Source organism: Enoplosus armatus, chromosome 7, assembly GCF_043641665.1.
Source record: "Enoplosus armatus isolate fEnoArm2 chromosome 7, fEnoArm2.hap1, whole genome shotgun sequence".
Lineage (NCBI taxonomy): Eukaryota > Metazoa > Chordata > Actinopteri > Centrarchiformes > Enoplosidae > Enoplosus > Enoplosus armatus.
The window spans coordinates 26,140,543-26,152,942 of NC_092186.1; the positions used below are offsets into that span (position 1 = coordinate 26,140,543).

General features: G+C 44.3%; 1 protein-coding gene across 2 annotated transcripts in view; it reads left to right on the plus strand.

Annotated features, from left to right (window-relative positions):
• The window catches only part of st3gal3a (ST3 beta-galactoside alpha-2,3-sialyltransferase 3a), a 32,902-nt gene extending 20,821 nt beyond the window's left edge, over positions 1 to 12,081 (plus strand). For both annotated transcript variants that reach the window (XM_070908602.1, XM_070908603.1), the window contains exons 8-10: positions 6,421 to 6,567; positions 7,033 to 7,179; positions 11,905 to 12,081. In XM_070908602.1, coding sequence (XP_070764703.1) covers positions 6,421 to 6,567; positions 7,033 to 7,179; positions 11,905 to 12,009 — 399 coding nt within the window. In that variant the 3' untranslated portion in view covers positions 12,010 to 12,081. The remainder of the gene's footprint in view (positions 1 to 6,420; positions 6,568 to 7,032; positions 7,180 to 11,904) is intronic.
• The last annotated feature ends 319 nt before the right edge of the window (positions 12,082 to 12,400 follow it).

Here is a 12,400-nt window from a genome sequence, read left to right on the forward strand (position 1 = left end):
TCCTAATGCACTTCTCCTAAGGGGCTGCTCACATCGTACTAGACAATAGTGGAGGAGGTTCAAAAGTCCTTTAGCCGACTTTGTTAACATTCGGCATCGGAGCAGCAAACAGAAACAAGTCGCTCTGCTCTCCCGTTTCCATCACCCTTCTGTATTTCCATTACAGTTCGTTTTGTGGCTCAGTGATTTTGAGTATCAGAATCATCAGATCGTCACTTTCAGATTGTAGTTGGGAGAGAGGGTTACTTGTGTGTGTGTGTGTGTGTGTGTGTGTGTGTGTGTGCATGAAACAATATTGTCCCTCTGTTTAGGCCTTCAGGTAGTTTTATGAGCCTCAACAATCGACCCTGCATACCGAGGCCGCCTGTCACATCTGTCTGTGTCTGTTCCGACAAACAAGCCGTGGGCACAGGCTTTACGGTGGCGCATGCTTGAGTGGGAATGTGACACATTCCTGCAGCTAGAGTCACAGCATGCCTGCTTTGTACTCCTTCTCCATTCCGGCATCCCTGACAGGAGAGCAAATGGGACTAAATGCTCACAGACCTTCAAATAGATCTGAATAGGAGGATGAAAGCAAGTAATGGCTGCCACTGTGATCAGCTGGTCATTTCTGTGTAGGACAATCGTCCCATCGCTCTGTTGGTCTTGTTGACCTAAAAAAAACACGCAAAAATGACCATAAAACATTATGGTAATATGGTCATAGCGCTGAATCACCACGTCTCCAAACATTTTGAATAAAAAACTGAAGATTATAACATTCATGAAGGCAGGATTTATTTGCTGGGCTCTTATATTAGACTGCATTCGTTTTAGCGGGGCAGACATAATAAACTGGCAACTGAGTGTATATCCATTGAAATTCTGAATGGCCTTCTTGGGACTCGTTGACTACAAACACACGAGTATTTAAAAGAAACGTTACCATTGCTACAACCTGTCATAGGAGGTACCGTGGCAGCCATTGTTGCTGTGGTTTTCACAAGCTGCTTTGATAGGCAAACATAAATGTCAATGAAGGCACTATTTATAACCATGTGAAGGACGCCTTGTTTTACCACTTAGCTTCCCACCTATTGGCCCAGGAGGAGGGGGGGAAGATTGTTGTACATTGTAAATGTGCTTCTATGTTTTATCCCATCGCTTTATTTTGATTTATGCACTTTCGTAAGAAATGGTGGTGCCCTTTGCCAGTATTTAGACTTCTTAGTACTGTGAATCCCCATGATGTCTATCGCGCATGCCTATCCAACTCCAAAGCCAGAGAGCGAGGAGTACGAGACTTCAGCTCTGATGCGCATCAGAAAGCAGCCGTCATTCTGCTGCACACTGGAGGCAGAGCAGGAAGCCAGGGGCTTGACGTGGCTATCACCAGGGTGGTCCCAATTCCTGGATCACATTTCAGGTGATAAGCACAGACGGTCTGCGACACTGTAGCAGCTGTATTGCTACATCCCTACCCTTTGTTGTCAACAGGCTTACGTCTTGTCAACAATGGAAGAGACTTAAAACAAGTTTGCCGCCATCCACACAGGCAGTAGACAGACTCCATCATAAACCAGACAACAAAAACAGTGCTTCTCAAACGGTTTTCTTCATGCATATGAATGAATGGACATGTTTAACAGTTATATGTGGTCATATTTAATAGTGATAGTTTATATTGTGTATTTGTACAATAGACCTCATGTCAGTGTATCCATGAGGGCCTCAGTATGCTTTCAATGCAGTGCTTGTCGTATCATCAAACAGTGTCTGAAAGCGTCTGACTTGCAGGGCTGTGTAGAACATTTTCTAAAACAGTCAATCCAGCAATCAACCCCCGCTTTACACAGTGATTGGCCAGGTGTGCAGAGCAGGGCTGGAGTGGGACCAAAAATTGGCCCTGGCATTTTAGGCACCATCTTCTTGCAGTCCTCTTAAATATGCACACTATACTGTAGTGGTTAGTTCCGAACCACCACTAAGCTGAGTAGTAAGCGCCGTGGAGTGTACCCGTGTACTCACTCGCTCTTGGCTGACTCCCTGATGATCAGAGGTGGCTGTGGAGTACACAATACCCACACTAAAGTAGAAGTGCAAGTAATTGTCAAAGAAAAAGCTCTGCTAGAAGTCGAAAGTATCGTTTTCGAGCTATTGAACAAAAGGTATGCAAGTATACAGTCTCAAATTCACCGTACAATGTTTTTTCCATTAAAATGTAAAGAGTAAAAGTCTTACATGAAAGAAATAATCGCCCATGGAAGTGGAAAGTAGGTGAATTGTCTATGTTGGCAGTGTGTAAAAGCAGCACAGGTGCGACATTTGACACTGCCACAAGGTTAGGTTGAATAAACAGTAATGGTGTTAAAGGACTCTGAAGCTGATGAGACCAGCTTCATTTACAACAACACTTGAGGACAGGAGATCAAGTTCCCACCCCCGAGAGCGTGTGTGTGTGTGTGTGTGTGTCGGGGGGGGGGCATACAACACACCAGACAAAGAACACACACGCACTCACTAGTTATGAATGAGCAGATGATGACTGGAATTTTGTGGCAGTCCATCCAATAGTTGTAGAGACATTTCACTGGGAACCAAAAGAGTTCATCCTCATGGTGGCACCAGAGGACGACCAAAGTCATTAGGATACAGTCTGGGAACCATCAATGTTTCTACAAAATGGTGTGTCAGTCAATCCAGTAGAAATAGAAATATTTGACACTATATTTGATGTGCATAAAAATGACGTAGTTAAAATGATATAGTGGTTGTTCTCTCTGCCTTTTAGCCATGCTAGTGGCACGGCTCCAAAACTGGCAATGTTGGTTGGTCCACCACTTTGGTCCATTGTGGTCCCCAGATGATTATTCCCACTGACTTTGGCAATTCTCCAACGTTTCCTCTAGTGCTGCCATGTGGTTGACAATTTTGGTCTTTATCAAAAATGTCTCGACAACTATTGGATGGATTGTCATTCGGATTTTGTACAGATATTCATGGTTCCCCGGAGGATGGATTTCGATGACTTTGGTGACTCCCCTGACAACGTTTTCACGTACAATTTACAGGACAACTCGTTTGGCTGTTGGTCTTGTTCATCACATACATGCTAAACGTCCCGGTTTGTGAAATATAGTATAAATGCCACAATTTAGTTTTTCAATTCAATTCAGTTTTATGTGTATAGCGCCAGATCACAACAAAAGTAATTTCATGACACTTTACATATAGAGCAAGTCTAGGGCGGCATGGTGGCGCAGTGGTTAGCACTGTCGCACGGGAGGTAAAGCTGGTTAGAGCAGGTTGGGGGTTCGATCCCTGGCTTCCCCCGTCATGTCGAAGTGTCCTTGAGCGAGACACTGAACCCTAAGTTGCTCCCGATGGAGACCAGCACCTTGCATGGCAGCTCCCAAGTTGCCATTGGTGTGTGAGTGAATGGGTGAATGAGACTTAGCTGTAAAGCGCTTATAAGTGAGATCATTTACCATTTAGACCATACTCTTTATGATATTATTACAGAGACCCAACAGTTTCCACCACGAGAAAGTGGCGAGTAAAAACTTCCTTGAAATCTCGAGCAGAACCAGACTTTTCTTTTATTGGAAAGGAAAAATGTTATCCAACACCAACTGGCCCTGTGGAAGAAATCTTTTGTTGAAGAAAACTTTACTCAGGTTCCAGGTTTTTTCCAAGAAGAAACCGTCAAGGACCAAACCTGCATTCACATACACAAAGTCAGCAGGCCGGATGTTGTGACGATCAGCATTGGCAGGAGGATATGAAAGCTGTGGAAGGGGAGTGGCACTGGTCTGCCCACTAAAAGGCTTCAGTCCAGAAATTAATATATCAATAGTTACAAGAACACATTCACAAACTCTTCAAGGAGGAGGGCGCGCTGCTTGAATGGGATTTCCAGGTTTCCCTGGGTTGTGCTGTTGGCAAGTTACACATTTCCGACCTACTTGTTCACAAATTATTGCAGGCGCAAGCCAGCGTCTTGCTTATTTCAGACACCATCATCCCCCATGTGCCGCACCAGCAAGCTGAGGAAATAGCAAATAGCGAACCCTCAACAACAAAAAAAGAATGCACATATTTAACCAAGGCTGCAGTGTCAACCATCTTTGTTCTAACCCGAAAGAAATCTCATCTGTTACTGGATTCAGATGGATGCCACTGCCAAGCACTGAGATTTATTGGAGCGTTCTGCTCAGGACTACTCTTCAAGTTTTTGGCGGTTGTTCAGTTTGTCTAAAACGGCTTGTTTCAGACAGAAGGGGGGAACTGAGGGGCTTGCAGAAAGGGCCAGTATAACATAAATAAGGACTTTTAAACTGTGAATCATGCAAAGCTACTCTAGTGGAGTCCCAGAATAAAAATCTAAAGCATAATATGGGACCTTTAAATAGAACCTTTCCGGCAATGTGAAGTTGGCTAAAAGGTCTCAACAAGCAGCACAGTATGCCATAAATTTCAGAACAGATGAGAAATAGGAACTATTGAAATATATTAGTCTGGAAAAGGTTACAAAGCTATTTCTAAGGCTCTGGGGACTGTGGTCTTCCCAGGAGAGGCCAGCCTACCAAAAAAGTCCTCCAAGAGTGCATCAACGACTCAGTTAATGTCAGTAATGATGCTGCTGTAATGATGCAGGACCTTAAACGGGCAGTTTGCGCTTGAAAACCTTCCAGTGTGGCCGAATTGAAGCAAATCTGCACAGAACAGTTGGCCTCCAAATTCCTCCACAGCGCTGCGAAAGGCTGGTCTCCAGTTATCTGAAGCGCTTGGTTGCAGTCGTTACTACTAAAAGGTGGCACCGCGAGTTATTAAGTTTAGTGGCGCAGTGTACTTTTCACGTGGGTGGTATAAGTGTTGGATAACTTTTTTTCCTTCAATAAATGAAATTATTGTTTAAAAAGAAACAATTAAGTGTGACAAATGTGCAAAAATAGAAGAAGTCAGCAAGCGGGGGAAATACTTTTTCTTGGCACTGCACTAACATGCTTGATGTAGATTTATGTGGAGTAAATGTCGGTAAACACATTCACTGATGTGAGTATTGCTCGTCATTTGATCCCGTCTGCAGACTGTTGTGTCCTCCCAGTGCTGCCAGCAGAGCAGAGGTGTTGGATTTCCAGCTCGGATAGAAGAGCAAAATGGGTCTCAGTCAGACAGGATTACCGTGTGATCTGTCAGTGAGGAGCTTACAGTCTTAACAGGGTAACAGTGCTATGCTAGCAAGCTAATAGCACATCATCATTGCTGTTTGGTCTCTCCTATGCCCCTCACTCCCAACATACCTGAGACAGCTCGGAGGCAGGTATCCCAGTAACTGTTCATAAAGAGCTAGTAATTAGTGTAATGGCCCCAGGTATACTGATACAGGGGCTTCCTTCTCTGACTGGCTTTGTTTGCTCACCTTGTTTTTCATCAGTGTTTTAATGGTGTTGCCCCCCCCCCCCCCCCCCCCAGGCCTCAGCTCAGGGTATTGCTTTCACTGGGCTGCTTACGCACCATCATATTTTCCACTCCTGTCCACTTTGACAGTGTGCTATATCACCTGGTCGGGATGGGACGCAGTCTTGGTGGTAAATCCAGCATTAACATTTCAGACAACTGATCTGTCAATTACTGTGTTGTTGTTTTTTTGTGTAGAATTGTGTATGTTGTAACAACAGTAAACAAAATGAGGATAGAGAAACAGAGCTAGGTTGTGACATGAACGAACGACATGAACTCCTGCAGTAAATTAGTTAAATGCCCGCGCCAGGAACGACTAAAATGTCCCACTAATTACATATACCAAATTAAAGGGATCCTCATGAAACGTCTTTGTTTATGTTATGCAGTTATTCAAAAATAATGAATATGTCATTTGATATTTTTAACTCTCAAATGTAGGCCTCAAAAATCCGGGCTCGAATCACAGACATTTCTTGTGAAGAGTTACGTAGTTGCACAAATTGTGTTTTATACTGATTTGTTACTTCGCACCTCAACATGGGCTAAAAATAAGAGCTGTCAGTGGTTCCAATTTTCGGCCCTCTTGTGTTAAAGCTGCACCAAAACTTTTATGTGCCATGAAAGCAAAAACAATGAGACTTCAAAGCTCTGTAGAGCCACAGAGCAGGGCAATAACTCTCTGCGCATTCATCATAATAAGTGACAGCTTTAACATTACGTCATCGTCAGATTAAATGCTTCTGATTCCAATTGAATATTTTAAGTGTCTCTGGTATTCTGCTATTGTTTGATTCATTGTTTATATTATTTATTTGGCTAATCTAATCTGAACTTCTCTAAAGCGATATAGTGTTGCATAGATATGTCCCAGAAACACATTCACTTGGCCACTCAGCTCCATAAGAAATGACTTTTGTTCAGTACGAGAGCCACACTAACCACACGTTTCGCTTCTCACTCTCTGTCTCTCAGCGCAGCACCGACGGGTTCTGGAAGTCGGTGGCCAGGTACGTTCCGAGGGAGCCCGGCGACATGCGCATCCTGAACCCCTACTTCATCCAGGAGGCCTCCTTCAAGCTAATCGGCTTACCTCACAACAATGGACAGATGGGCAGAGGGGTGAGAGACCTGTTGCTTCCTTCGTAGTCAGTTCCCGGTTCCAGTTCTAGGCAGAGACGTAGCAGGAACAGTGAGCTGTTTCTCACACACACACACACACACACACACACACACACAGTGGTGAGCTAATGGTTCAGGACTGGGGCTCTGGTAGCTGACTCCACTGACTGTCTGTTTGCATTATGAAGGCCTCTGTGAACACACAGCAGATGCTGCAGGGAGCCGAGCACCTACACAGAGCCTGAAAACAGGCTGAAAACAAACAGTGTCACCATTAGGCTGTTATAAATAGAACCATGCTTCAGATTCCACATCTGTAAGATATCCACACAATAACCACGCAGTGTAAGTGAGGCTCCTCTGCGCTACATACTGTACATGTTCTGGGATACAGGTCGTGGCTCGGTTACTTGTATCATACAAACTCTTTATTTCTGTTTTTGTTTTTTTTTGTTTGTTTCTCAGAATATCCCAACCCTGGGGACAGTTGCCATAACGATGGCCCTTCATAACTGCGATGAAGTAGCTGTGGCTGGATTTGGCTATAACATGAGCACCCCCCATGCCCCTCTGCACTACTATGAGAAGATCAGGATGTCTGCTATCAAAGAGGTAACTAAAGACCTGATTTGGTTAACATACCACAGTCGGTTTCTTCAATCCATTCTGGCTGTAAAATATGCTTAAGGACAACAAGCACCAGCAGGGTATGTGCGTCAGAACGTCATTGTTTTCTATAGAAGCCCACCCACACACTTTTGCAGTGTCAAGACACACGTCATCGCAGGTTGACATGAGTCGATGCGTCAGCATACCCCGCTGTCCTGCAGCGATTGTATCACATTCCCTCCCTGGTTCAGCACATTCAGGCTACAGTATTTTATCTGTTCGGCTCATCCGGCGTGTTCTACGGGTGTCGCGACGCAGCGCAGCCGGTGTTGGAGCATCTTTATCTTCCATAATGTCAGATATTTTCTGAGCAAAACAGAATATGTAAATGGCTTTTCAACCGCTGTGGATCCCAAAGCCCTTTGCAGATAAGGGGCCTCATTTATAAAGGTTGCTGCGCACAAAAAAAGTGGCGTAAATGGGTGTGAAATGTGCGTACGTACCTTTCACCGCAAACGTTGCAATTTATAGAAACATTCAACGCGGGGGGAAAAAAGGTGCGCATTTAAAACTCGTCCTTTCACCCATGTGTAGAGCTCACGCAAAGTTTTTCAGACACGGGAATTAGCACCCACAAAGGTGCGATCACAAAATACAGCTCAGTCCTCAAGCTGAAATATAAAAACGTTGCCACACATGAGATTGTGTCTAAATAGAAGGGAACTAAATAGGCTGCCATGCCAAGGTGCCGGCCTCCATCAGGAGGAACTTGGGGTTCAGTGTCTTGCTCAGGGACACACAGAGAGGGATTCAAATCCTTCCAAGTTGATTGGATTGCTCAAGCTGTAGAGGACTGTTGGCCTCCTCCCACACCTCCCTCACCTCCCTCACCTGTGTTGTTGGATGAGTGGGAGGAGTTTCCTCCAACTGACATCATGACATCACTAGCTGCTACAACCCGCGAGCTCAGTCAAGTGCAGTTTTATGTGATGGGCGGGGGTAGCTGGGTTGCCAGAGACACAGGATAATGTTTTTTTTTTAACCATGTCTTTAAAGAACTGAAATCACGTTTCCATATAATATAGTAAACAAGCCAAGTTAGCCGTCACAGCTAATGCATGCTAACTGCGCCAACGGCCGGTAATGATCGGAAATGTGTTTTTTGCCCACAGTAGATATCAAACAAAAGCCACAAGAGACTATATCGTATTAAGTTGAAGTGACCTGTAAATTCACCAACTTCTAAGCTTCTGGGGATCAACAGCTAAACTAGCTTCCACTTTCCGAATGGAACACAAAACGTAGAAGCACCATAGGTCCTCCTAAATGTTTACGGGTTTCACAGATATGTCTGAAAAAATGTTATCCTCTTGTGAACAAATGAAATATGCATAACAGCTGCAGTATCATACATTTCCTTACCTACAAAATGAGGAGACTTGTGGCTATTTGACAGCCTTGACAGATTGGCTCTGAGTAGGACTCAGTCTGACCTTACATTGTGGGCTGTGAATTTACAAGTTTAGGTTTATGACTCATCCCCTCCATCCACAGGTGTGTGCGACCCACTACTTCCTGCACATTTTGCTGTTAATGGACGATACTCCAACACAATATTCACAAGCTCCAAATTTGTTAGCATTCTGACCAAGCCGTCGCCCAACATCCTTGTTGTTAGTTTTCCAGGTTTACGCTGCACAGGAACAGTTTACTGTGACCTTTCTCTCATTTACAATGCCTCTCGGGAATCTAGGAGCGATTTACCCGGCATGCTGAGTAGTGGCCCGGGATGTGTATGAAATCTCAAGTGCAGGAACGTTGCTGGGGTACTGGTTTTTGAGAGCAGCGCAGTCCCAGCACAGTACATACAGTGTCTAAGTTGCCACTCACTCCACTTCACAGTCTCCAGCCTGCTGATAAATCACTCTTAGCCCAGGTTCTTAAGACAGACATGCAATCCCCCTCCATCTTATTTTCATCGACTGCCACAGACTTGTGTTTCAGGTCACAGAGGCAAAGAGCTGCTTAGCCCCCCCCCCCCGGCATGTATAATTGAGACAGGCAAAAATATTTGCTCATTTCTACAGTCCTCTGTAGAGCGCTGCAGGAATGAGTCCTAAAACCGTAAGTATCATAAACCTTCGTTTGCCACGGTGCTTATTTCCTGCAATAATCCAAAATCCCATTGGCTTTCAGTGGAGGGAACCAGGGCGATGCTAACTTCCGGGTTTGCCTACAAAAATGCGTCACCCCTGCAGCGCTCCATTAGCCCAGATGGACAGATCTTTTTTTTTGGTGGTAGGTGGAATTATCCACTATGATGTTTATTTCGATCTATTTCAAAAAAGTTCAAAAAAATTAATGATTTATTTGTTTTTATATTGAAATCAAATTTTGAAAGAGTGAGATTTTCAAATTGCATGAACCACAGTTTTTAGTGGTAAACCAACCAATCCTCTTCAGCTCCCTCACTGTAGCAACCCACGCAGCATTAAATAACTGCGTAGCTGTTATATATTTATAATAACGTCACCTTTGAACCTTTTCAACTTTTTGAGATGTTAAAGTCGACATGAAACTTATTTCCAAGTGAAACAGGACAGGCAGGTGGGACGTCATAATCGGCGTACCATGCTGTTGCTAGCTAGCTAACTAACAAATGTTAGCTCTATGCCGCTAAAAGTTGAAGATTGATTGATGGGTGGAGGTCATGATATTATTAGTTGAAATTGCGTATGTAAGCACACGTATTGTGTTTTACAGGCATATATTGTGAGAAAAGCGCGCACAATATGACCGGGAATGTCATCTAAAAGGGTTAAAAGGGAATGTTTCATCTTAACTTTTAAGTATATCACTAATGTAATACCATTTTTTCTGTAAAAAAACTGATAACTCTATATAACGCATAAAGAAAGCTCAAAATTGATCGATTAAATCATGTAGACAAAGCGATGTCAAGCAGCCAGCACGTCAGTAGACTTGTACGATAATAAATCAATGGAGATTAGACCCTAAGATAATGACATTTGATCATTTGTTAGGAAGCTTCTCCGCCGGCTCTGATGACCTCCTTACAGTATAAGTAACATTAGCCTGGTTAGCGAGGTTACTGAAAAGTAGCCCACAGACGCTTTTGTCTGTCTGCGGCTGCCACGCGACCCTCGCCTTGCGTTCTCAGATCTGATCACAATGCGAGGAGAAACGAGACTGTCAAGTACTCTCTTGCAGTATTAATACCAGGTGTAAATGCAAAGGCCTGTGGTCAGATGTCAATATGGGGGAGGGGGGTTCACATGACAGTAGCCATGCTGACTCTGCTGTTCAGGACACCACAAGCAGACATTAGCGGCCCACACAATCAATTGATCATCTGCTGCGACAGGTTGGAGTGGTTGTAACCATAAAATCTCAACAACAAAAAAAGTCAAAAAATTTAGTAAATGTGTTGCTTTCAATACACCAATAACTTTGTGAAATAATGACCTTAAACAACTGAGTCCATCGCCCTAGATTGGCATCATGAACCAGTCAACCATCAATCCAGTGTTTAATCCGCCTCTTGACGTTAAGCCTGTAATCACCTTTTGTTTGCTATATCTGACACATTTTACACCTTATTTTTCACGAGTGACTTCATCCAAATACTGGAGGTCCTAATTCAGATGTAATATGCGTTTAAAGTTTAACCCGGGAGATTCCAGGCCCTGAAACCGTCCTGACGCGATCAGCCAGATTGTTCCTCCACGTTGGTCTCGTTTGAGTACGAAAGCGTTTTTTTTTTTTTCTCACACTGAATCTAGAAATATGTGCATCGTGTCTCTGTGCTCAGATTGGAGTTATGACTCTTGAGAACATTTACTTTTTGAGCACAGAAAAAAAAAAACACGGCTCCCATTTTAAAGCGTTTTGCTGTTTTTAAAGACACGCCTGCGCTAGCCACGGCCACGCGTCTTTCGCCGAGCCGTCGTCTTTAACTTATGGGAAATGGTGTGTTAAAATTTTTCAAAAAAAAACAAAAAACGATCCCTTCTCATCTCAACATATGAAGCGAGCCACACAACATACTGTTTGGAAGGCTCTGTTCCAGGGCTGCATTTTAGGTATTAGTGTTGTTGAGGTTTCCTTGCTTCTGAAACAGAACCCAGAAGTTCTGGTTTCACTTCGGCTCCAAACCAACAATAAATCATTTATCTACAGATGGAACCTCCTTAGCCGTGATAGAACTAACCAGGAAAGAGGACAAAGCTCAGACAATGACCAACAGTAAACAAAAGTGGCTATGGACACTGTGTGAATTGAATTATAGAATTAATAGCAGAATAAAGCGTCACCAAGGCAGACAACACAGGGATGTGTGAACGCAGAGGCTCCAGCCCACAAACACACGCAAACCAAGCAAAAGGAGAGCCTTCACGGTATTTGCACACTGCGTAGAGCGTACACACACACACACACACACACACACACACACAACGCTGTGTTGCTATGAAACACAGTGATTGTTGACGTTCTCTGGAGAAAGAGTGCCACCATGTTGTACACGCCTGTCTGAGTAATGCCTCACAAACCTTTGCAAGCCTCTGCTCTGGATCAAAGACTGTCCAACCAACATCACCATCCCATTTTTTTTTTTTTTTTTGAAATGTGGAAACCCCAACTGTTGAGTATACTGTGCTGCCCATACCAAACCTCCAGTCTCCGTGTGTGTCTCTGTCCCCTCTGCAGTCCTGGACCCACAACATATCCAAAGAGAAGGAGTTCCTGATGAAGCTGGTGAAGGCTGGCGTTATCCAGGACTGGACAAATGGGCTCTGCGGTGCAGGATGCTGAACGGTCTGCACTCGGCTTCTTGGCTCCCTGGATGCAACACAGTGCTCACGTCCGCCTGCTCCAGCACCTGAAGAAGGGAAAACTTAAGGCTCTGTGGGCCATGTTCCCAGCAGAGCGCGGCAGCGGTCACACACTGTTGTCAGTGCAGAGAGACTGTTAGTATCTGAGGCTTGTTGACCTGAACACTTCTTCTTCAGTGTAGCAGGTCGACATATTGCAAGCAGCTGGCCTCTGCGTTGTACCGCAGTATTTAGCTAATGTGTATTTACAAGGGGTGCTCCAGCAGTATCGTACCAGCGCCTAGACCAGGCTGCCCTCCTACTAGAACTGCAGCAGGCTGGAGAGAGAGAGGAGGAGAGGATGAAGATGTTTAACCACTGAGCCTGTGCCA